Source organism: Nematolebias whitei, chromosome 14 (assembly GCF_014905685.2).
Source record: "Nematolebias whitei isolate Nwh7 chromosome 14, NemWhi1, whole genome shotgun sequence".
Lineage (NCBI taxonomy): Eukaryota > Metazoa > Chordata > Actinopteri > Cyprinodontiformes > Rivulidae > Nematolebias > Nematolebias whitei.
Genome location: NC_056511.1, coordinates 6,253,078 through 6,279,360, shown reverse-complemented (window position 1 = coordinate 6,279,360; position 26,283 = coordinate 6,253,078). Strand labels below are relative to the sequence as shown.

The window sequence follows — 26,283 nt, the reverse complement described above, 5'->3', positions numbered from 1 at the left end:
GTAACATGCTATGTTAGTAACATGCCACGTTAGCATCACAGCAACATGCTAGGTAAGCAACCCACAACGTTAGCCACACGCTATGTTAGCAACATGCCATGTTAGCAACATGCTATTTTTTTTAAGCAACATGCTATGTTAGCCGCATGCTATATTAGCTACATGCTAGGTTAGCAACATGCTGGCTAAACTAAACAAGTAAACTAGCATGTTGTTTTGTAATGTTCTACATGAGTCCATGTTAAAGTTGGTTACAGGTTTTATTCCTGAAACAACATGAAGTGGTTGTTAAACTCTGCTCTGTAGTTTATGGTTTGTACAGAAACATGTAGGAGTTTCCTCCATCGTGTGTCATTTATCATCATGGGGCCCAGTGCAGCATTCCTCCAGCTGGACTTTATTTGATTTAATGCCTGCTTGCTCTTTACTCACAGGATTACTCTCCGTCTCACTCACGAACCTCACAGTTGCTCATTGCTAATGGCGAGACGATGCTGACTAAATATTTATTAAATCTAGACGCGTTTCATGATAAAAGCTCACGATCGTTTGTCATACGGTGCTTTTTAAGAGACGCAATATTTGTTGCAGTTTCTGGTTTGAATGGGGTTTTTCTTTCAGGGTTTAAAAAAGGCGACACAAAGAAAATATATTCTTTCAACACCTGATTAATTTATTGAAAATGGTGATTAGTCGTATGTTTTTGTTTTTGCCCCTCCAGGCCGTGGTCTCGGACTGTCCTGTCCATAAGTTTTTTTGATTTTATTAGTCATAAACTTGTTTCTACCAGAATTTTTTTTTAAATAAGAAGGACATGACCTCATTTAAACTGCATGCAGCAAAAATGTTGGTTTGTTATAAACCAAGTCAGATATTTTAGTTTAGCAAAATTAATTAATTATTCAAAAGTTTATGATAGTGAAGGTTTCTTTGATGTTTTTTTTTCTCTTAAAAGCCTCAAGTTTCATGAAAGTTCCTGTTTTTAGAAACGTAAATGGTGTTCATGAAGGAGCTGTTCCTAAACAAAGCCACATGTCTTCAGGTTGAGGTGGACCAACCAGAGTCCACGAGCCGGATCTGAGCCCGGGGGAAGTGGATCACTTTCAACATGAGAGGCAGCACGGAGAGCACAGTAAGGTTTTTAACCCCCCCCCAAAAACCCAGCATGAAACCTGGCTCCTGAATGTGTTCATATCTGCCAGGAGTCGTCCCATAAATTCAAGCTGACCATGTTTACAGATGTAAGATGGTACAGAGGTGAAAATGGCTGTGCTCATTTTTGAACAAATGATGCATTTAAAAGTAAAACGACCAGTTAAAGAAATTAACCTGCACCGATGAGCTTTCTCAGCCTCCTGAGTCTGGATCAGGACGGTTTATTGGAGAACATATTACCAGACTATAAAGGTTTCAGAAATCTCCTGTTCTTTATCAGCTACATTAGGTCCTTTTATCCTAACTCATAATTCATGACCGTTCAGTCAAAATTTGATTCAAATCTCTGAAACTGGGATGAAACGTTGGATCCACCCTTCTTCTTCTGGAGTCAGATGGTGGGGACAGCATCTTGAGCAGGGAGGACTCCAAGTCATTCCCAGGTGAGGCAAGAGACACGGTTTCTCCAGCGTCTTGTCTTCTCGGGGGTCTCCTCCCAGTTGAACACGTCCAGAAAACCTCCCTAAGAAGCCGTCCGGGGTGGGGGTGGGGGGGACATCCTCACCAGATTCCCAAACCCTCAACGGGCTCCTCTGGATGTGGAGGAGCAGATTCTACTCCAAGTCTTTCCTGATAACTGAACTTCTCACCCTGAGAGTCCAGCTAACCTGCAGAGAAAACTCATTTCGGCCGCTGGTATCCATGATCTCATCCTTTCAGTCTCTACCCAGAGTTCATGATCGTAGGTGAGGGTAGGAACGTAGACCGGCCGGTAAACAGAGCTTCTCCTTGCAGCTCAGCTCCCTCGTCACCACAACGGACCGGCACAATTACTCAATAATGCGGAAGCTGCACTTTTGCTCTTCTTCCCTCACTTGTGAACAAAACCCAACATACTTGAACTCCTCCACTTGAGGCAGAACCTCACCCCCAACCTGGAGAGGACCCTCCTCCAACTGAGGACCAAGGCCTCCGTCTTAAACCTGAGGCCCAGCGGGTCATTTTGAACCAAGGGCAGCAGGAAGGTTCAAGACCATTTTTATTAGGGGTGCACCGATTGCAGTTTTCTGGCCGATCACCGATTTCTAAAAAGTCTGACCTGCCGATAACGGTTTTGAATAAGCGACACCGTCAGGTGTTATAAGGTCACAATGCACCTTCAATTTTCCATTTTTAATTTATTGAAAAATATACGCTTGAACAATATTCTAGAAACAATATAGTTGTTTTAACTGGCCACGGGGTAGTGCTCTGAAATATAAATCAAGTTCAGACAATTGTTAAAACAAAAAAAATAAAATAAAAAATCGGTAAAATCAGTTTCTCATGCAAGTATCGGCCGATTTCCCCAACTTAAGGAAATCGGGGCCGATTTATCGGCGCACCCCATATTTTTATATTCGAGCCATATTGTTGTACTGGCTCCCAGTTCACTTTCCTTTTAAAATCTTTCTGTACGTTTTTAAATCTCTGAACAGTTCTGCCCCCTCCTATCTCACTGATCTGCTGCAGCCATATGTCTCACAGCTTTCTCTGAGGTCAGCAGACCAGATGCTTTTATTGGTTCCAGGAACTTAAGCTCAGAGGTGACAGAACCTTCTCTGTTGCAGGTCCAAAACTGTGGAATGAGTGACCACTGCATGTCAGGCAGGCTCCCTCTCTCACTGTTTTTAAGTCTTGTTTGAAAACTCACTTTTATTCCCAGGTTTTTGACACTGTGTGAGTTGATTTTAACTCGTCTGTATTCTATAATGTTAGTCATTTAGTTTCTTATCTACCCGTTTACATCTATGTATTTTATGCCGTGTGCTTTGCTTGTTTGTTCTTGCTGTACAGAACTTTGGTTGGCCTTGTTGCTGTTTTTCAGTGCTCTATAAATAAATGCCACAACAAAACACACAACTTACCTTTAAAATGTACAAGTTTTACTTTTTTATGAGAAAAGAAGCAGAATACGTGATTTTGTTGTTGAAACCAATAAAAATACAACCTGTAAACCATCATGTTCTACTCAGATTCAATGTTTTCAGCTCATCGTCTAGTTTGAAAAAGATTTTACGTTTGGTGGAAATCCTCATCGCAGCTTCTTTGAACTCACATCTTCCATAAAAAATGTACTTATTTATTTTCAGGTTACACTGAGAGGTGTGAATCCGCCCTGCAGGTCTCGGTTCTGGTTTCTTGCAGAAAATAAAAATCTGCTCCAGCTTCGTTTAGTTTTCTGAATCACGTTCTCCAGGACTTGAAGGGATGTGAAGTGGACCCAAATCCTGCGCTTTATAAACCTGCAAAGCCTCTTAAGGTCTGGCAGGTTGCAGGTTTGAACGCCGGGGTGTGTTTGCAGAGGCTACCTTCCAGCTGCCTGGAGCTGAAACGAATCCTTTCGCCTCGCTCGCACGGTCGGCCATAAAACAACACGTGGGCCGTAAGTTGTGGGGAGGAAAAGTGTCAATATTTTACACGCTCAGGGGAAAAACATTGCATTTTTGTCTGCGGGGTCAGAGGCCTCGAACAAATCCTCCAGGGGAGAAGTGCAGAAGGGCTACGGCCGCTCGGGGGGGCTGGAGGCGGCGGCCTCGTCGTTGCTGCTGTCCACCTCCTGCTCCATGGGGCTGTCCTCCTCCAGCTGCTGGCTCGTGTAGTTGGTGATCTCCAGGAAGCCGCTGGGCTCCACCACCACGTTGGACTGGCTGGAGTCCGGCAGGATGGAGAACTGAGGGATCACCTGCGAGGAGCGGAGGGTCAAAGGTCAGAGCTGACAAAACAATGTGTGATGCGTTGGGGACGACTCTCAGCTACTACCACGTTGACTTTAGCTCCGGATTTGACTGAGTTAGACCCATCTTTGTGTTAGCTACAGTGAATCAGCTGCAGCAGCCATCTCGAATCAGATGGACTCCAAATATCTGAGTGGTTCATGAGATATTATGCTAACAGACAGCGTTGACGCCTAACAGATGCGACCAGAGTATATGATGGGTATGATTCTCAGCTACTACCACACCAAATTTTAATATTTGTAACAATGACTGAATTGCAAACATTCATGTTTGTGTTTTCTAAGAGTTTCATGAGATATTTTGCTAACAGACAAACACAAGCAGTTACGTTTGCCCATTCTCATGAGATTTACAGAGACACTGACACAACGTGGTCTGTGTTTTCAGCAGGATTTAAGAAAATAAAATGAAAAGACAAACCATACAGACATTTAAAGTCACAGCAGCTTCATAGAAAAGTTCTGAACCCCGGGCCGGGTCGATACGGACCCAGCTCCTGGTTCAAGAGGAGCTGAATCAGCGGAGGCTGCTCCTGATGGGAGCACCGTTTGAGAGGGGAGGTGCTGAACACTTTGGACCGACTGCGCTGAGATTATTTACAAAAACTGACACACTGGTTTGTATTTATGCTTTTAATCTGAAAGTATTTGGGAAAGGACTTCCTGCAGTCAGAACGACGTCCGGACCTGCAGAGTTTAGTAATGAGACTCACCTCGATGACTTCCAGGTCTTCTTTGCTCCTCTGTGCCGTGAGGCCCTGGAGGCAGCTGAAGTGCTGGGCCTTCACGCCGGCCCCCGAGCTGCTGATGAACTGACCCGGGTCCAGAGTCCTCGACACGGTCCGGACCTCCAGGGCTTTCCCCAGAGGGCCGCAGTCGCTGGAGGAGTCCACCACCATGGCCTCCGTGCTGGCGTCTATCTCCGCCTCCATCATGGAGATCTTCAGAATGTCCGACACCGACGGCTTGTCCCCCGAGGGCCCCGAGCCGGACTCGGGGATCAGCTTGGCGGCAGCCTCCCCGCTGCTGAAGACCGGCGGCGAGTGGTGCGAACCGCCGAAGGTGATCTTTGTGACGGTGGCGCTCTGCGTGATGATCGGCTGCTGAAGACAAACGCCACAAATCATCACGTTTGATGCAGCAGCTGTTTCCTGATTTTAGCTTCTTTATTTAAAAAAAAAAAAAAATCAAACCAATTCTGAACACTTTGATCTTCTTTAGCTGTTTACGGGTCAAAATGTTCGGCTCAATCAGAACCAGTCAGCTCGGATCGTCAGTGTTCGTAACTTTAATACTTAAAAAAACATTTAAAATCTTAATTAAAAACATTCTGCTCATAGAAGTAGATCTAATTCAGTCCAAACATTGTTCTGTGAAACCTGTTTCTGCAGATTGGCTGTTTTTGTCTTGTGCTTTTTAGCTTCTGCCTTGTTAACTTGGAATTTTAGCTATTGCGTTGCAGTTTTAGGATTTTAGCTACTATTTAACAAATTTTAGCTCTTGGCTATGGCTTTGCTATTTTTAACAACGGTTTTGTTACACTTAGCTTTCAGCTACTGTTTTGCTACATTTAGCTCTTAGCTACTGAATATCTACATTTAGCTTTCAGCTGCTGTTTTGCTACACTTAGCTTTTAGTTATTTTACTGATTTTAGCCACCGTTCTGCTTGACTTAACGTTTATTATTCAATAATTTCAGCAGTTTTTCAGCTGAGTTCTGTGTCCAAACAGAAAAAGGAGTTTCTGTAGTTCTAATTCATTTAAAGTTGTAAAAGTGGAAACAGAAACAGCCGAAGAGCCTTCAGCTGCTTTCAGCTGATGATTAGTTGTTGGTTCATTGTAAACAGAAAAATTATTTATTATCGTCTCTCTGCCTCCATCGGCTGATGTGAGGCCTGGGCGGAGACTCAGGTGTGGCTTTCGGCTGCAGGCGGGGCTGAACTCACCTGGCTGGATGCCGTCTTCTCGGTGCTGATGGGGTGGTGGGCCTGCAGGGGAGGAGGGTGGGACATGGGCATGTGCAGCGGTCTGTGGAGGGAGGTGGGGGCGTGCTGAAGCTTCGGGAGCTGTGGCGTCACCAGAGGCTTGGTTGGCGTGCTGGGGGTCGCGACCTTTGTGGAGGCCAGAGCCGGGGCGGAAGACGGCCTGTCTTTGGGGCTCTGAGTTAAAGTCTGAGGTCTGGGCGGGGTCTGGTCTCGAGGTTTCAGAACTTTTTTCATTAGAGGAGGAGTGGAGGAGGAAGGTGAAGGCTGAGGTGTGCTCTGCAGCTGCGGTGGCAGGGGCTGCAGGGCGGGGGCGGAGCTGCGCTGACTCGGCTCGGACCGGATCAGCGGCTGAGCCGCTGCAGGCGGAGCCGTCTGTTTGACGGGATCCGACGCCAACTGCTTGGACCGGTAGAACAGGCCCGTCTGGGGGTCCAAAGTGTCCCCCTCGAGCTCGGCCACGTCCAACACAGTGTCCGTTTTACCGAGGCCGTCAGCGGGCTGAAACCAGACAGAACACAGATTATTAAAGGAGACCACTTTCGCGGGTCGCCTTGGTCCATTCAGAACTCACACCGAGGCGGCCAGAAGAGTCAAAGTCCTGGACTGAGTGTGTGAGGGAGTCTTGGTTTGGGGACACTCGTCAGCAGCTATCACATGTCTGAGCTCAGTAGCTGTAGATCTGACCGAGTTGTAGCTATTACTGTGTTTGTTTGTTTGTTTGTTGCGTTTGGATCAACAAACAAAAAACAACACTGTAAAGTCACGTCACTGTAACCTCCTGAACCACTTTCACTGAAGCCACGGCTTCATGTTTTCAGCCGAATAAAAAGTTCTCATGAAAATGTTTTCAGAGGAGAAGCCAGAGAGGTTTGTGGTTCCGAAAAATTCAGCTTAAATTCAGCTCACCTCTTTGTTGTGATGCTAAAGCAGAACTACTGAACCAGTCAGGTTACCGGGGTTCATCTCTGCTGATGGCGTTGTAGCCGAAACGACGTAATGAGTGATTACAGAGCATGACTCTCAGCTACTACCACACCAAACTTTAGCTCAACATCTTTTCTTCAGCTGTGACGGCCATCTTAAGTCATTAAACCCTAAGGTTAGTCAGTTGTAGGTGTACGACTAATTACTTTCAGCAATCATCGTTAAAGTTTGTTCAGTGGTTCATGAGATATTTTGCTAACAGACAATATCGCCTGTCCTCTCCTTTCAGCAGTGAGCGATAATTAATGACAGACATGAGGCTGGATTGATTTTTCTTTGCACAGATGCAGAATCGACTTTTTATTTTTGCTGGTTTGACTCAAAATAAACTCACCGGGTGAGACGCCACGACTGCAGCGGAGGGTTTGGTTGCCACGGTAACCTGGCCACCGCGAGATACGACCACGCCACCTTCCTTCGAGGGCTCCCCCGCGCCGCCGGTTTTACCTGGATGGATTCACAGTCGGGCTCGTCAGGTGACAAGAGTCACACGCTCACAATCGTTTGTGGCACAAAAAGAGAAGTACGTCCACCGTGTGCCAGCCTGAGGTTTCGCTACGAAACTTGGCTCTTTCTGCTGAACTCGTCCGCGGTCGGGCCAAAACAGGAAGTGGGAGGAGTTAAGGCTATTTTTAGAAGTACCTGCTGAGACAGGTCCAGCGCTGGGCTCAACCACTGAGGTCGACGGTCTGGGTGGCTCCGGACCGGGCTTCTCCTGTGGGAGCTGGATCGGTACCACCATCTGACTGAGGTCGATGGTGTGCTGCTTGGGTTTGGGTTCAGCCTTCTCCTTCGCTGCTCCGAGAAAAAAGAAGCATTTCAAAAATAAATAAATAAAAATCTGTCATCCGGTATTCAGTTTCAGACGGATCACCTTCCCAGAGTCGTCTGACCGATTCCTATTTTCTGGACTTTAAAGTGATAATCCAGATATTTTGTAGAGGGTTCTGAGCAGCTAATATCTTACCTGTTGTAGGTAGAGTTTTGCTGTAATTCACAGCAGTGTCAACGCATCGACACTATGGTTATCTTTTCTATTTTTCTGTATGTTTGTTGCAATCGATGCACTTCTGCACACTTAGTGCTGTTTTAGCTATTCATAAACCAAATTTCATCTGAAGATGTGCGCCATGCCTTCAGTTTTTTTGTTTACTTATATATATATTTAACTTTATTTAAAAATGTTTTTCCATTAGAAATATATTAAAACCTCGTCAGTTCCTTTGAAAACACGGTTCTCTTAGAAATCTGCTTCAACATACTCGTATACTTTTAGCTTTTTATGCTACATTTAGCCTTTGGCAAGCATTTAGCTACTTTTAGCCAGCTTTTTGATATTTTTAGCTCATACCAAGCCTTTTGCTACTTTTAGCTTTTAGCAAACGTTTGATCATTTTTAGCCAGCCTTTTGATATGTTTACCTATTAGTCAGAATTTTGCCAAGTTTAGCTTTTAGCTAAAATGTTTATGTTTTTAGCATTTCAGCCAGCACTTTGCTACTTTTAGCTTTGTGGACTTTTTGCAAAATTTTAGGGTTTAGCTAGCATTTTGCTACTTTTACTCTTTACCTAACTTTTTGTTTCTTTTAGGTTTTTAACCAGCCTTTTGCTTCTTTTGGCATTTATCCAGTATATTTTGTTATTTTAGCATTTTTTTAGTTGCCATTCGGCGCTCGATGTTTACTCAATACGTTTGCAGAAAATGCAACTTCTCTAGTTTACACAGATTATTTTTTTAGAAGGACAAACAGCAACAGAAGCAATTAGCTGTAGCAATTCCAGTGCAGCCAAGGGCACTTATAGCTGTTCTATCATAATATTTTCTCCCAGAACAACGTCGTAATACAAAACTTAAATCAATGTATGAGTTTATAAACCGTGTTTAGACAAACCACTGAGAAATTCTTCACACTGGATTTGTTTTAAGACTATCTACTTGTTCTTGTCCCACTCAGACCAGCTGTTAGTTTGTTAATCCAGTCCAAATTCAGGTCATTCTATCTACAACAGGTAAGATGTTTATTGCTCATTCCTTAGAACTCTCATTAAAAAAGAACTGAACTTTCCCTTCGACCTGGAGATTATCAGGTGTTAAAACCTGAAGAGTCCCTGCTGAGCTCATAACACACGAACAAGGTTATCACTTTTGTTTCTCATTTTAGTCGAAACCGGCGACGGTTGTTAGGAGTAAAGACGCTGTAAACAAGTAAACAAGGATGTAAACAAGTAAACAAAGCCACCTGGATCTGTTCGTGTGACAAATCTAAAATTACTCGTGCTCGGTGCTGCGCAGGCATCGAACCAGAGGAGGTTTGTTGGTGGGCGATAATGTTTTTGCCCTCGTCTGTGAGACCAAACGTTTGTTTTTAATATGAGCCAGTTTTCTGTGAAGAGCTGATCCTCTTTACAGACAAGGAAGACTAATATGAGTAACAACGGGGATTATTTGTGTTCGGGGTGGGCGTGTTGATCGCGTCACGCTGCAACAAGAATTTACCCCGTTCAGGGGATTTTTAAAAACAAACGTCACTAGTAGCTGTCGAATCGGTACACGTGTTTGACTCCAGTTAGGTGTAAAACCTTTTCCTCCATGAAATATGGAAGTCTTTTTGTTTGTGCATTGATAAAAAAAAAATCCTGTTCCACTGGTTTGTAGCTCATTGAGCTCACGCAGAAAGAAGTTTTTGTTCACGTGTGATCATAAAAGTCTCAGAGCAGAGAAGACGAGGATGAAGTGCTCCTGCGAAGGGATGTACAGTTCTCCTGCGGTTGTTTACATGTAAACAACGAGCCTCAGCGTGCTGACAGGCGGTAAAAGCACCTTTAGGCTTGACGCAGCGCCTCACCTGACGTCTGCTGCAGCTCCACCAGAGCTCTGATGGTGGAAGTGGCCGACTGGGATTCCCCTCCAGTTACCTCCTGGTAAATAACAGCTGGGCTGGACTCCACGGACACTTCCTGTTCTGTCCAATCCTGCTCCCTGCAGGACAGAACGTGCACGACAGCCGGCGGCTCTGAGGACGGGCAACAAAGTGGGACAACTTTTAAGGAAACCTCACAGATGTACAAACGTACCAGGACTGAACCGGGTCAGAAAGGAGGATCATCCAGCTACCAAACAGCTTCTAATTATTAACCACCGCCATTCAAGACAGAAAATCACTGGCTGTTTATGTTTAACCTCCAATTCAAGATGGCCGCCACAGCCAACTGACCTTAAAAACACAAAAATGTCTCTAACTCAGTAAACGTTACAGACACTGAGCTAAAATCTGGCGTGGCAGTAGCTGCGAGTGATTCGTGACATATTCTGAGAGCAGAGCTGCGTTTAAAACTAAAAGTACGTTCTTTTACGGAATGCCAGTTTTTAAAAGTAAAAGTTACCGTATTTTCCACCATACTCGTCGCACCGCCCTAAAAGTCACATCAGTCCAAATATGTTTAATAAAGTGGAAAAATCCATGAATACATCGCTTCGCCGTGTACGTCGCATCTATTACGCGTCACCGCTGACAACTGGAAATGTGGGCCGGTGATGAAAAAAAAAAAATCGATGGGCTGCCAAATGGCGGCCGCGGGAGCGTGCACGGGAGGACTTTAACAAGATTAACACTTAAAACAATTATTTGTTTAATCGAAATTATATCAAAGGTGTGTCTCTCAGTCTAACTTTTGCTTAATAAATGCACTTTGAGTCAAATCTGCTGCATTTCAAAAGCCGATATGTGGAAATAGGCGCGTGCACCAGAGGACTCGCTGTGCATTTCTTTGAAATTTAACAAGATAACCACCTAAAAACAATTGTTTGTTTGCTCGAAACTTTAATAAAGTTGTGTCTCAGTTGAACTTCTACTTAATGAATGCACTTCAATGGTCAAATTAGCTGCGTTTCGTCGGGGCGGTGCAGTGAAATGAAGCTGATTTGACGGTTGCTCCAGGTGAGCTGGACGAAGGTGGCAGGCTATGGCAAGACGATTGTGTCATTAATAGTCACTTTTACCTATTACATGACACAACGGCATGCCATATTACTTGAGTGCCATCTAGCGGCTGAAAATGGTAGTGTTCAATATCTTCGGTCAGAATTAATGAAAACGGTCATAACTCAGCCAAAATTTTGTTTATAAATATGGAAAAAAACATAAATAAGTCGCAGGGCATGAAAATTATGCAAAAAAACGTGATTTATAGGGCAAAAAATACAGTAATTGTATCTCACTGGTAGAGCTGGTTTGATTTTATCTGAGACTTTTGATTAATTAAAAAAATATTATCAACTATTCACACGAACTGGTGATTATAAGTTTGTGGCAAACAGCAGCCGATCAGAGAAGGACTTTATGTCCTCCATTTTAAACTCATTTTTCTCTTTCAGAGCTGCATCCAGTAAATAAAAACAGACACTTATTTTAAAACTACTGCTAATGCTCAGACAACGATGTGGACCCAGCACCAACAGAACCTTCACGGTTAAAAAACAGGTTTTTAGAGGAGAGTGTACCCTGAGTGCTGCTCTGGGAGGCCTCGCCGGTCAGGCCACCGGCCTCCGTCAGGCTGCTGGTCTCGTCCCTTTTTGATCGGTCCGGGCCGGAGGTCAGACCCTGACTGACGTCGGCGGAGCGGGTCACCTGCTGCAGGGTCTCAGTGACGAGCTGCCGGGTCTGCTCGCTCACCACCGCCGTCTGGAAAACCGGTTTAGGCTTGATGAGAACCTGAAGGGAGAGGCAGAAACAGGACCTTCAACATCCGGCGTCGTGTTCGTTTGGTCGACACCAGGATCTGAATAAAACTCACAGTACTGTTGTTCTGCGTCAGGCAGTGAATTAAAACGGTAAACGCTTATAGGTTTTGATGGACAAAGAACTCCAGAGCCCAAGTCTGAACTTTCTGTATCTGGTTCTACCACAAACCCCCGGTGTTAAAGCAGATTCTTGAAATTTCAATAAATCTGGTCATTTTGGTCGTCTGGCAGCTCCAAGGACGTTTCACCACCGTCCCGTGTTTAAAGTTTAACGTTCCACGGTGGTCGATATCAGCCAATTAATCTATTTCTACCAAAAACATACAGAAGCGTGATTTTCTTGTGCCATTTCCCTCCTAGTAGATAACTCATTGAACAACCTCAGTTTGTAAAACTGGTTTAATTCTGACCAGATCGAGCATTTTTAGATTGTCACGTTGAATAACACGAGAAACTTTGACTCATTTTAAACCCGTTTTATTCAGTTCTGATCTTCGTAGCTGGTTTATCATCAGAACTCGTTAGCTACTCAAATAATCCAACTGTTATTTGGCTAAAAGAGCTTTTTAGAGCGCTTCGCTCCCCGTTCGCTGCAGGTTTACTTGTGGTTCCTAGAGTTTCCAAAAGCAGAATGGGAGGCAGAGCATTCAGTTGTCAGGCTCCTCTTTTGTGGCTCGAACTTCCAGTTTCTGTCCGTGAGGCTGACACCTTGTCTACTTTAAGACGACACTTAAGATTTACCTTTTGATAAATCCTATAGTTAGGGTCGGCTTGGGTTTCCTGAGCTATCCCTTAGCTCTGCTTCTATAGGCTTAGACTGTCGGAGGACAAACTGATCATGTTTCCTCACTCTGCTTACTTTACTTTACTCGATATATTGATTACGTTTGTATTTGTAAGTATTTCTATCATTAACGTGTTTTTGTCTTTCTTAACCATATACAACATCCTGACCATAGAAACTACATCTGGACCAGTCACTCTGTGTTTGTCTGTCTCTCTCTAACCCCAGCTGGTTGAGGCAGATGACCACCCATCCTGAGCCCGGTTCCGTTTGTGCTGGAGGTTTTTTTCCCCGTTCAAAGAAGAGTCATTCCTTCCCACTGTCGCCTACATCCAGCTCTGGATTACAGATTGTGACAAAGTGAATATTTAATATAATCTGCTGGTTTCCTTAGCTTGATAACTTTTACTAGTTGGTATTTTATAACGTATGTGAATGTTTCTGCCCTGAGAGGACTTTTTGTTGTGAATTTGAATTTATAAATAAACTGAACTTAAAGCTGCCATTTAAACGTCATTTCTGAGAGTCGGCGGTCCAACTTCGGCTGCTGTGATGTCATGGATAGGAATAAAAATCTGTTGAAATCGGTGCCGTTTTTGTCACAGATTTATATTTTTGGTGCAGACGGTGACAAAACAAGTTCTTAATAAGAAGTTTCTTGGGTTTTTTTCTTCTGCAGAGTTAAGCAGAACTGCTTTAAGGTTCCACTGAAACAGAGGATTGGATCATCACTGTGGGCGGCTGAAACCGTCACACTGTAGTTAAACATGCTGCTCAGTCTCCCCCCATGACTGAAAACTCGACTAAATCTAGACCGAAGAGATAAAAGTTAAAAACATACCACGAAAGAAAGAATAACATCTTCATCCAGCAAAACAAATTAATTTCAATCGTTCAAGCTAGAATGGTTAAAAAACACCATTAAAAACTTGAATAATGGATTTTAACGCATCCATCATATATACCGCTGTGTCTTATAGTTATCTAAACAAAGTTTAGAAAGAAATGGGGAAACTTGGGGGGTTTAGTAGAAGCAGCACATGTGAAGTAGTGGTTTCTTTTATTGTCGCCTGGTTTATTTTCAAATCTTAAAGTTATTCTGCAGAATCAGTTACTGTAGAAACGATAGTTTTAAAATCCCCCCTAAACACCCGATGTCCGATTAGCTGCTGTTAAAGTGGATCGATGTCACCAAAGATCAGGTTTAGTGTCTGACGCGGAGCAACAAGCAAAGATGAGTTTTTTCTTATTTAAACTGTGAAAAGTTACAGACGCCTCGACTATGCTCAGTCAAACTAAAAGTTTAGGATTCCTTTAAGAAATGCAGATCGCTCTCCGTCTTTCAAGTTTTAGGCCAAAGGCTGATTTTTACTCTGCAAGAAGTTACGATACATGGGGTGGCTAATGGTGGCCATGGCCACCTCAGATTAATCTTTAAACATTTATGACATGTATAGCAGCAGCCATCTTACATTTTGACCTGGCAACCCAATTTTCAAAAGGAACCTTTCTTACTTACTGGATGTACCACACACCAAAATGGAAGAGGGCCTCACATTTATTTTTCAGGTTATCGTGCTCGCAACACGCAGGGACGGATGGACGGGAGCATTTTTAATTTGCTCCACGACGGGGGACAAAAATGTCCACGTGAAAAAAGCAGATGATATCACTCTTAAGTTAAGCTCACTCCTCTGACTGGATTTAGGAAGTAAAAGTGAGGAAGAGAAAGTGTTTCAGCTCAGCTATACGTCCGTCTGTTTATAGAACGGGTTTTTCTCTCGTCAAGTTCATCCCCGACTCTCACTTCTTCTCCATCGTGGCATTAAGTGGTCTTCTAGAGAAAACTGAACTCGTCTAAAACTTCTTGGTCTGTGATCACTCATCGCTCAGAGGATCACGTGAACGCCCCCGGACGTTAGAGTCATACCATGACCTCGTGGTTAACTCACCTGAGTCTTGCCCTGCTGGCCGTAGACGATCTTGGTGGGGATGAGTTTGGTGGTGGTGGACTGGGCGCCGCAGCTCATGCCTTTGGGCTGCGTGACAATCATTTTGGTGATGGGCCTGGAGGTGGTGATGATGGCCGGTTTGGTCCCCTGCACGGCCTGCAGGCTCTTCTCACCCTGTGGAAACACACACACACCATTAAACACATGTTTTTACGATTAACTACTTCAGCACTGTTTTAGCCGTTCACACATCAGAACGTTCGGCTCATTCAGCAGATGGGAGCTTCTACTTTTAGTTCTCGTAACTTTTATTTGACTTTTTCAAATATTGAACTTTTTGGAGGCTTATTTTTACCATAAAATACACAGTTTGTTTAATTTACCTTTCAAAACATCGGTTCTCTTTAAAATCTGCTTCAGAAAACTGGTTTTCTTCTGCCACAGTTAGTTTTTAGCTACTACCGTATTTTTCGCCCTATAAGTTGCAGTTTTTTTGCATAATTTACATGCCCCGCAACTTATACACCGAAAAGACTTATTTATGTTTTTTCCCCATATTTATAAACCAATTTTTGGCTGAGACATGACTGTTTTCATTTATTCTGACTGAAAATATTGAACACTACCATTTTCAGCCACTAGATGGCACTCGAGCAGTATGGCATGCACAACACCTCCCCACATCTCCGGGCTGTCAGCGGTGACGCATTATAGATGTGACGTATACGGCGAAGCAACGTATTTATGTATTTTCCACTTTATTGGACATATTTGGACAGATGTGACTTAAAGGGCGGAGCGACGTGTCCGACGAAAAATACGGTATTTTCGTAGCATATTGCTACTTTTGTCTTTTAATTAGAAGCTAAAAACATTTTAACAACCTGGAGAACTTCCTACAGGTCAGTGTGTTACGACTCTTTACAAATGGGTGAAAATAACAAGAAAACGTTTGATGTTGGTGTAGAAAAGCCAAAACGCAGGTAAAATAGTCGTTCGAGCTGTTCTGAGGTATAAACCTTCATGTTCACCTCTGGATTAAAACAGATGTTGGACTCACCCCGGCGTTCAGGAGCGTCGTGACCACGTTCTTCCCCGGCAGCCCCTGGATGGTCGCCCCTTTGCCGGTCGTCTTCTGCACAACGATGACGTTGGGCTTGGACGTCATGGGGATGGTGGTGATCTTCGTGGTCGTTCCTGCGAACGGACGAAGGTTTTTTACTTCGATCAGAGGCGCCGCCGGCCGCAGGTTGAGCCAAGGACAGCCCAGACTCACCGGAGCCGATGCTGCTGCTGATGATCTTCCCGCCCAGAGAGGCCAGGGACTTGGGGACCACGGTGATGATGCTGCCGCTGGTGGTTTTCACGTAGGTGGCGCCGCCGCCGGAGGCCGAGATCCTGGCGCCGATGTTAGGACTAACCGTGGGTCTTGTGTATGTGGCCTGCGTAGCTGCACACAAACACAGCGTTTAAACACCAACTCTGCAGCCATAATGAGAAGAAAAACATTACTGGATCCTGTATTGTTAGGACAGGTTCTGGATTCAAGGTGAACCCTGAGAATGGACCGTCTGGATCCCCACCTGTTGGCTGAGTGACCAGCTTGGTTGTCATGATGGTGCCGTTGCTGCTGACCACCATGATGGGCGAGGAGCTGCTGCTGGACAGAGCCACAGATGAAGGTTTGGGCAGGATTTTACTGGGCTGCACCTGCTGAGTGATGATCTTCACTCCTGATGGAACAAAACGGCATTTTATTCATCGCTCTAAACAAAGAAGCAGAGAAAGTGGGTCAGGTGGTCCTCACCAGGTTCTTGTTTGATCTGGATGGTGGGTTTGGCTCCTGGTGGCGTGGTGCTGGTCTGGGTCTGAGTGATGCTGGAGGCCACTAAAGATGAGCCCTGCTGCAGATGTTTGGGGGACTGCTGTTTGGAGAACTGAGCCAGGATCTGAGTTGGGGAGCCCACCAGGGTCTTTGGTGAGGGCAGCCTGGCTGAAGCCACCTTCACTCCGGCTGAAGCAGCACCTGAAACAAGAGAGACAATGAAACAGTTGGAGGGGCTGCTAATCCACAAGCTGATGCTCAGAATGAGCTTTAATTCAAAAAGACGTGATTTATTCTGCACGCTGTGTCAGTGGAGGCGACCGTTTGATCACAGACGGACCAAAAATTCTACTTTTTAGACGCGAAATCATGAAGTTTTGCATTTAAGGTTTTTGTTTTCCTCAGTTTGAACGTTTGACCTCCGTGTGAATCGTTTATAGACTCTGCTGCCGCCCAAAGTGGCTGCACAGAACAGAGTTAACAAAATACGTTTTTGACTTTTGATAACGGATTTGACCTCCCAGCCTGGTGCCGGCCTACACATTTTTAAATCTTACAGAGTGCACGCATGACTTTAACAAAGAAATCAAAATTTTCAAGAAATTTAAAGGAGCAAAGATGAAGTGATTTGTTCGTGTGACTCTTCTGAAGGTCTTACATCTAATGAACATTTGCTGGTAACGTGTTTAATTTTAGTCACGACTTTTAAGAACAGTTCTTTTTTTTAAATCCCAAACCTCCCTCTCCCCAGCGACACTTTCCTGCTCCTCATGGAGGACCCTAAGGAGTCCCCAGACCAGAGAAGATCTAATCCTGTGAGGTCTGGGTCTTACCTGGGCCTCTTTCCAGTGGGACGTGCCCAGAAAACCTCCAAAGGGAGGCGTCTTAATCAGATGCCCAAAAGCTCCCCTCAGGGATGTGTGTTGAGCCCCCTCCTGTTCACTCTGCTCACGTATGATTGTGCAGCTACCCATCCAGGCTGTCATATTGTAAAGTTTGCAGATGATACAGCGGTGGTGGGATGCATCACAAACAACGATGAGTCCAGCTACAGGCAGGAGGTGGAACACCTGGAGAGCTGGTGCAAAGAGAATAACCTTCACATCAATATGAAGAAGACGAAGTAGATGATCGTGGACTTCAGAAGGAACAACGCCCCCCACCCCCTGAACATAGGAGGCAGTGGAAGTGGTCTCCAGCTACAAGTACTTGGGTGTGCACCTGAACAACAACCTCAGCTGGAGCAACAACACCACCAGCCTGATCAAGAAAGTTCATCAGAGACTCTACTTCCTCAGATGACTGAGACGAGCTGGTCTGGGAAGCTCAGTCTTCACCTCCTTCTACAGGTGTGCAGTGGAGACACAGAAGTCTGTTGGAGTCAGTCTCCCCACCATCACAGACATTTACACCTACAGATGCAGGAATAGGGCCACCTGCATCATGAAGGACCCCACTCACCCAGCACACACACTTTTTGCCCCGTTCCCCTCAGGAAGGAGGTTGAGGAGCATTAAGTGTAGAACCACTAGACTGAGGAACAGCTTCTACCCTGAGGCTGTTAGACTCATGAATCTCTAACCAGAATAATCACTGTGAAAAATCACATGTTGCTGCTGATCTGTTTCATGTTGCTGCTGATCTGTTTCATGTTGCTGCTGATCTGTTTCATGTTGATGTGTTCATGCGTGCACATCTGCTCACACAGACTCAAGTTCGTGCTGCTGTTTGGCGTAATGTTTTTGTATATTACTAATGCTTAGTGTATTTTTAGTTAATCTAAAAAAAGTTAAGTCTGGTCCTCTGGACATTAAAAAAAACAAAAACAAAGCAAAAAACAAACAAAAAAAACAACAACATTTTTTTTTGCTTTGTTTTATTTTTTGAATGTCCAGAGGACCAGACTTCACTTTTTTAGATTTTTCTACCTGGATTATTGAGCATGCATCAGGATATTTTTAGTAAATGTTTTTCTTAGTTCATATCTTAAACCTTATTACTGTTTTTCTTTTACGTTGTATATTTTTGTTGGAAACTTGTTGTAACTGGGACCCTGTGTACACAATTTAGTTCCACCACATGTACCACATGTGGTGTGAATGACAAATAAAGAAACTCTGACTTTGAAACCACCTCAACTGACTCCTTTTGAGGAGGAGCAGCTCTACTCCGAGCTCCTCCTGGATGAATTTCATCACGAAGCTCCCTCTCTTCACCATGACCGACCGAAGCAACAACCTCATTACTGATGACCCAATCCGTCGATCCACCTCCTGCTCCATTCTACCATCACTGAGGAACATGACGCACCGACACCTGAACTCCTCCACCCGAACTATAATAAAACCCTATTTTAATACATTAAAGACTCAGTTCTGTAGGTTTCTTCTTCATGAGTTCAGCCTGAGACATGAAGTCAGGATGAAGAGTCGACGCATTTAGCTCCATGTGGTTCTGTTTTCCAGCAGGTTTATAACCTGACCGCAGTCAGTGGGTCTGACGGGTTCTGTTAGGTTAAACAGCATCTTTTCACCCGATAGCAGTCGGCACAAACTACTTTAGAGCGTGGAGTTAAACGTGTTGGACTGAACCAACTCAGGAAGGAGGGAGGGTCTGCAGAGAGCGATCAGATCTGTTTTAAAGTCATAGAAGTAAGAGACGTCTGCGTGTTTCTGTTGTGCTGCGGAGGGAGGACATACATGACGCCACGGTCGACATGACCACCGACGGAGAGGAGGAGACCACCGTGGTCACAGCGATGGTGTTGGAGGAGGGGCTCGAGCTGGCCGGGAAGACCACCGTCTGTTTCTGGGTGGGCATGGTGAGAATGGAGGTGGAGCCCAGCTTGGCGGCATTGTGTGCGTGAGACTTGGACAGGATGTTGGGCACAAAACTGGAGCTCGGAGACGTCGTCACGATGATCACCTGAGCGAACACGAGAGCTTTAAAACCCCTGAGATGCGTTTAAGGACCGCGGGAGGCATGTGCAAAGCTCGCTCACCTTCTGCGTGGTGGCGTTGGTCGTCTGGATGGTGGGTTTGGTGAAGGTGATCTTGACGGGGGACAGGTGAGGCGGCAGGGAGTTGGCGATGCTCTGCATGATGTTGCTCATCTTGGGGCTGCCGCTCACCGGCACAGTGATGTTCTTGGACACCGGCGGGGACACCTTGGACACTTCCTTCAGCATCACCGGAGACGAGCTGGAAGAGTTGGTGCGTCTTCGCTTGCGAGGCTTTTCATCGTCGTCCGAACAACTAACGCCTGCGAGGAGGAGCCCAGAGTTAGAAACAACCAAATTAAATGTTTAATCGACCGATTCAAGTTTGGACCTGAAAACGAGTCAAACACGACTTTAATAAACTCCCAGAGGCAGAAACGACACCAACCAGTGGTAAACAGCTAAAAAACAAATCTATTTAGTTGAAAGTCTTTAAGTTGTTGCCAAAAAGAACCTGAGATTTATTCAAACTGACAAAATTTACGCTCAGGAGGGTTTTTAGCGCCACCTTCAGGCCGGAGGGAAAGTTTCAGGAGAGCCGAAGTTTGGCCAAAAGACTCGAAAACTTAAAACAAACCAGTTCAGTTTATTCAACCAGAGTGGAACCATAAACGATAAGAAGCTGGTTTGGTTATTATTTTAATAAGATCATTTATTAATTTGTATTTGCAACTAAAATAAACATAGAATTAAAATCTTTTTTATTGTTTTCCTATTTAGTTTCATATTTTTCAAAATAATTTAAATAATTATGTTCTTAAAACTTTTATAATTTTCAAACAATTTAACTTAAAGTAAAACTCCCCATGAGATCTTTTTAATACTTAGAAAACCTTTATTCTGGTTTTGTTCAAACCTGCTCTTTTTGAACTTTTATTACTTTTAGCTGCTGTTCTGTTCTTGTTAGGCACAATTTAGCTCATTTTAGCTTTAATGTTTGTTTTGCCGCTCTCATCCTCGGCTGTGCTGAGCCTTTGTTCGGCTTGTTTTAAGTTTTTCATCTTCATTTAAGTTTTGTTCAGGAATTCTCAGCAGTCATATCTCTGGATAATCTGGTTGTGTTTTCTCCACCAAAACTGTCTGGACAAACTATGAATCTACACTAAATTATTTTATTTTCCAGCATCGTGACAGTTGATTCGTCCTTCAGTGTACTCACTCTTCACGTAGACCGTGCTCCCGCTGGGCAGCACCACCACGTTGGACGAGGGGCTGGCAGGCCGCGGGGATTTCACCGCTGCTCCAACGAGGCCGCTCGCTGCCGTGGCGCTGGTGGAGGTGGTGCTCGTGTAGGAGTAACACACGACGACTGCAAAGACGAGTCGAAAACGTTACTCGCAGCGTTTAAACACACCGTGGGTTTGAGGTCAAGTGTTGCTAGCCGACTGTTTGGGGTCAGATAGAATAAATAACAGGCCCACACCATCTTTTCTGCACCACCGTGCCAGACACTTGGCATGAAGTGTTTGTTCTGGTTTACATATAGCCTTAGAACCCCGTAAAAACAACAATTTTTAATTTTCTGTACACGTGAAACCCTACAATTGAAAGGTGTAGTTTTCTTCCCACACGACTGTGGGTTGATATTTCTATAACATCTAAAGCTTTTCAATGTTACTAAATATCATGAAATCATCTGATAAAAGAGTAAATTTCTTTTAAAGATGCAAACTGTTTTTTACGGTCATTTCACTTCTTCTAAAGTCGACAACGTCGTATAAAACACTTTGCAATTGGAGTTTGACTGAACCTTCTTTGTTGCCCGTTTCAGCCGGCAGCAGAAGCGAGGCGTTCTGATTGGCTGTGACGCTCGCCACAGCGTTCGCGGTGGCGGTGAAGGCCGTCTGAGGGACCAGCCTCGGCATCAAAGGCACGAGCCGGCGCCCTTCGATGGACCATTCGGACGAGCTATTGGGACCCGACATGCTGAAAAAAGACGACAGGCAGAAATGACAGAACTGCACAGAGTGAACGTTGCCGACAGTTTCACACTCACTGATAAGCGATGGTGGTGAGGCGCTCATCGTTGACGGCCCTGCGGACTTCTGCACGATGTCGCTCTGTGGAGATGCTGAGATGGGAACGAGAACATTTAAATAAAGAAAACTCAGACTTCAAACAGAAACAAAGGCGCGTCGCTCTTAGCTGAGAACAAATGAAAACAAATACCCGAGGATTTTAGTGAGCTCTGCCAGTAGATCCTTCTTATCCTTCGTCAGGTCTCCTTGGGCTCGCAGGGCGCTGATCACTCCTGCGTACGCCTCCAGCTCTGAGGACAGAAACATCAAGAAGACGAGTAGATTCTGACGGTTCTGTATCTTATTCCATCACTATGACCAGAATGAGACTCTCGTACTTTCTAAATTTGTTGCCCTTACCCAGCTTACGGAGAATTCTCTTGCACTCATCCCTTCCCAGATCAAGGATGGTGGGCCACACCACCGGCATGGTGCCAGTCAGCACCGGTTTCTCCAGCTGAATCATCGGCTGAACGAACAGAAATGTAAGTTCAAAACCACCTTCGCTGGTGAGAACATTTCTATAGGCTGACCCAAGATGTTGCTCTACAGTCTGTTCATTTTAAAGACTTCGAAAATAACGAGTCTCAAAATGAACAAAAACAAGTCGCGAGTGATTTTAAGTCTGTTATATTTCAGTAACCAAGTTTCACAATTGCTTAAAGTTAATAAAAAGTAACATATCTTTGAAATTTGCAATTAAATCTAAAATTACATTCTTGATGCATTTATAAGTTACGTTCCAAACAAATAACTTTATTTGTAGATTTGAACATAAAGAATCATTTATGAAGTCGAATAATAGATTTTCTGTTTTGAGTTGTTTATTTTATTCAAACTAGGCAGTAAAGCCTTTTCACAAACCTGTTTTTAACAAAGGGTGAATTTGTTTAAGAGTCTATGTTAAGGTAATTACTTTATTTTAATGAAAAATTAGGAACTGGTTTGTGCACAAACATTTTAAGAAGCAATGACAAAGTTCTGCTGGCTACAGGTTGCATTGATTCACAAAATAACCATCAATAATTGTCAGAAAAAGATTTTAAGTGTTTTAAACAGCCTAATAATACACATCCAGTGTTGGCACAGCACCAAGCAGAACAAGGCCCCAAACCGATTTGATTAAATTCAGATGTTTTTAGAATCACAAGTTTAAAGCCGAAAACGACAGAAGGGCCCAGTATTAACAAATATATATAAATTGATCGACCAAGGTCAGCTATTCATGCACATAAGACATGCTAATGTAAAATTATACATTTTCTCAATGAAATTCTGCCACTAAAGCGACAAACCGGCAAACAGCTGGATCAACACTCCATCAAATCATTGATCAGTTAAGTACCCAGTAAAATGTACTAGTAAAAGACATGGTTTAATACGTTTTGAGGCGGAGGCTTAAAACTCAGCTAGCTTCTTTTATTGTGAACTAAATCCTACCATCCGTTAGCAGGACAGCATCCAGGCCTTTCGTCGATCCGCAGTCCGAACAAACCAAAAAAGTAAAAATACTGTTTACATCATGGAGCAATTTTCATGTAAAAACTCGAGAAAAAAAAAGAACGCAATCAAACTAATGAAAACGACCCAAAAACCCAAAAGATGCGCCAATGTTTATGTTGATAAGCAGCAGCGGCTGGCCTGCGGATGGAGGTTTCTACTTCCGGTAAGGTGTTGCTTTTAGTGCTGCCCCCTGCAGGTGGAGGACTGTACTGCCCAGAGGAAGAGACACCTAAACAGAGTTTTTGCATAATCTGATTTCCAAGTCCTATCTGAAAATCTTGTAGAAATTTCAGATATTTAAATTAAACGTGAACAGAAGATTATTCCATCCATATACATTAATACGTATTAATGTCTATGATTCCATCTCTTGCCATGTAGCGAACAAACCATCCGCTAGAGGGCGCTGTTTCTTTAAGACGGACGTCATAAGAAGCAGAGTTTCTGAAACCGCTAAGTTACCGGTAACCACAAATGAAGAGTTCAAAGGTAAGCTGCTTTAATCTAAACGTGTGTCAGAACCGATTTGAGTAATTAAAAACAACAAAACAAAGTCTTTATTTATAATCAAACACTTCATTGAAGATTTGGTTAAGTCGATAAATGGCAAAGCAAAGGTCGTGACTCTAAGCTAAAGCTAACAAGCTAATATGATGAAAATGTGCATTTTATGGTAAACAAACAAAATTTAGAGAATATTTTCTTGTTAACATGATAAATGTATGTTTTAATAACATTAATGCTACAAAAAAGTTCACTAGTATGATTTTTTTTAAACAGTTCAATAAACAATGCTCTGACAAACTGTTAGCATTTCAGCTTGTTCCAGTTCTAGCTGACGCTTCAAACTGCTCATTTAGCTGAACTCGCAGGCAAATCAGTTACCCACCCCTCCCTGAGCTGGGTCATTAAGGTCTTTGTTGATTTGGTCGACATGTCTCGTATATAAATGTTTATATATAAATAAATAAATATTATGTTGTATATGATACAGCTATATATGTATATAGTCCAAATTAACAATATTTTGGCAAATGTGCAAATTGGTGTGAAAGTGATGAGTTGATTTGAGTCAAATGGCATTTTTTATAAGCTGCAAAATTAAGAAATGGTTAAAATGCCACTTAGTGATAAAAATCGGGGTATCGCACCTACCCTACCATAGATTAATAATGTTACTAATTCAACTTTTATGTATATGAATGTATTTGTTCAGTGCGCTGTGATAACTTTTGTTGTGTCACTATATAAATAAACTGAATTGAACTGAACTGCGGGTACAAATAATGGATGGATGGGTGAATTGTACTTAAAAAAAAAAAACAGTTTTGCAGGGATTCAAAAGATACATGCATTTTTTGTTTTAAAAAAAGAATCAGTATCATGACAAAAATAGTAACGAGTGCTTCTGAGCTTTATGTATTCACACATTTAACATCCATCCATTCTCTTTTACCCGCTTCTTCCATTTTGGGTCACGGGGGTCGCCGGTGCCCATGTCCAGCAATCACTGTGCGAGGGGCGGGGTGCACCCTGGATTCATTATATTATTTAAAGGCTTATAGGGCATACATTTGGTTTTATTTAATAGAAAGACCTTTTTACTATCTCTCTTCAGGACATTGCAAATCTTTTAATTACTTTTTCACTTTTCAGTAGTTTTTTTTTTTTTGTGTGTACTTTTATTGCATGCTTTTTGTATTTCTTGTTTGTTTGTTCTTTGATTATTATTTTTTAGCAAGTCAAATCAGTTCTTCTCATTCTAAGCATTTCATTGTACTGTTAACCTGGCATATAACAAATAAACACAACTTGAACTTGAGCGACTTTTCAGACCGCAGAATGAACCCAAACAGCCTCAAAAACGCTCTTGATTGTTTCTCAAAAACTGTAAAATTATGAGAAATCCTGACAATAACACAAAATGACAGTAACAGAATGCACAAACACAAAACAACTCAAAATCACGTAAACAAAAGCCCAGTGAGCACTGAACAATGTCTATCGAATAATGTAAAAAATACAATGTTTAGATCATTTAAATGCTTTTCTCCTTAATGGAAGACAAACAAAATAACATTAAGTAAAAAACAAACAAACAACCAATAAAGTCTTATTTAAATTTCAATCTCAACAGTAAATTTAAGATTTTTAACTCAAGAATGGATAAAACCTGAGAGTTTAGGAAATTACGAGGTGTCCATGAACGCATCGAATGTGGGTTTCTCCTCTTTTCTCTCGGTTTTTTTTTGGGTGGGGGGGCGGAAGGGGGTTGAAAGTATTTCCTTTTTCCATCTGCATCATGCAGCAGAGCTGTCTGAGCACACCCGAGACCATTAAGGAGAACTTTTGTCCCAAAAGATCCGTCAGAAACACGAGCAGCGGAGAGACGGCTCGGTTCGGACTTTCTGCGGTCCAGAGATTTTCACGCAACTTTTCTCCTCCGGACAGGAAGAGGCTCTGAGGGTCACCATCATGGGAGCATTTCCTGAAGAAAACTGAGTCATGTTCTCTTTTTACCCTCGAAAGATGGAAACGCTGGAGGGAAAGAGCCTTTAAAGTTTCCCGGATGTGTTTCTGGATTTCTTCTTCGCTGGATTTTGCATTTCTGTCTGGATTTTTACAGAAAAGCCTCCAGTTTTTAGGAGTAACGGGATTTATTCTGAGCTGAACTCGGGACGTGCAAAGCAAAGCAGCTGTTTTTTTTTTTTTTTTTTTATAAAAACAAAATAAAACAAAAGTCAGAGTTTATTTGGAAAATGTTATTTGGGTGAAAATTCTTCGGAAACAGCGCAAGGGAAGCCCAATGAGTGGCACACAGCCCACACTCACTGACAGGTAGGCACAACATTATTTACTATTTATTTATTTTTATTTGCATCCAGGTGACCCTGAAGTTTATATTTTTATTAGTTAAAAACATTTAGGTTCTTTCTGTCCTGTTTGCAAACCTCCCATCTTACTATTTCATTTAATAAATACTGTAAAAACTTTCAGTATGAGGCGGGTAAACAGTGCTAAAATATATGTTCACTAGTTGGAATAAACATAAATTTTGTTCTGAGAAATTATCTACTAACATACTAACTAAAAGAATAGTTCAGTGTACTTCTAAAGGTATGAATAGTTAATATCTTACCTGTTGTGGGTAACTTTCTGAACAACCTCAATTTGGAGTTAAGTTCTGATAATGGATTTCTGTCGTTTTTAAACAACTCCACTCTCAAAGTAACTGTCAACATGAACGATATGTAATACATTACATCACCGTTAATTTTGCACCACATGAGTAATCCTGGAAAAATAAAAGCAGCCCAACAGGAAGTGTCCCAGGCTGCACAAAAAGGGCTTCAGCGAGCTAGTTTTGCAAAGAACCGTGTATTTTTTTTAAATGTGTTAATTCTCTAAAATCAAACAGAAGGAGATGTAAATGTTTGAAAATTAGCATCCAAATTATGAAATTTCTGAGATTGAAGTTGTTTACAATCCACTTTAGCTTCGGCTGTTTTTGGGCTAGCCTTTAGCTTGTCGATACGGTCAGGATGAGTGTCTGTCCACAT

The 26,283-nt window shown here is 43.1% G+C and overlaps 1 protein-coding gene across 1 annotated transcript; it reads right to left on the bottom strand.

Moving 5' to 3' along the window:
- Positions 1-3,201: 3,201 nt before the first annotated feature.
- On the bottom strand, positions 3,202-22,709 carry emsy (EMSY transcriptional repressor, BRCA2 interacting). The gene is made up of 20 exons (XM_037687244.1): positions 22,661-22,709; positions 21,581-21,689; positions 21,372-21,471; positions 21,199-21,273; positions 20,953-21,128; positions 20,362-20,511; positions 19,206-19,465; positions 18,904-19,129; positions 16,187-16,405; positions 15,963-16,112; positions 15,656-15,829; positions 15,440-15,576; positions 14,380-14,553; positions 11,404-11,614; positions 9,749-9,916; positions 7,546-7,698; positions 7,238-7,350; positions 5,881-6,417; positions 4,648-5,037; positions 3,202-3,880 (listed from the first exon to the last, which is right to left on the bottom strand). Exons 1-20 carry the CDS (start codon positions 22,661-22,663, stop codon positions 3,698-3,700), a joined length of 3,708 nt encoding a protein of 1,235 aa, XP_037543172.1. The 5' UTR covers positions 22,664-22,709; the 3' UTR covers positions 3,202-3,697.
- Between the last annotated feature and the right edge of the window lie 3,574 nt (positions 22,710-26,283).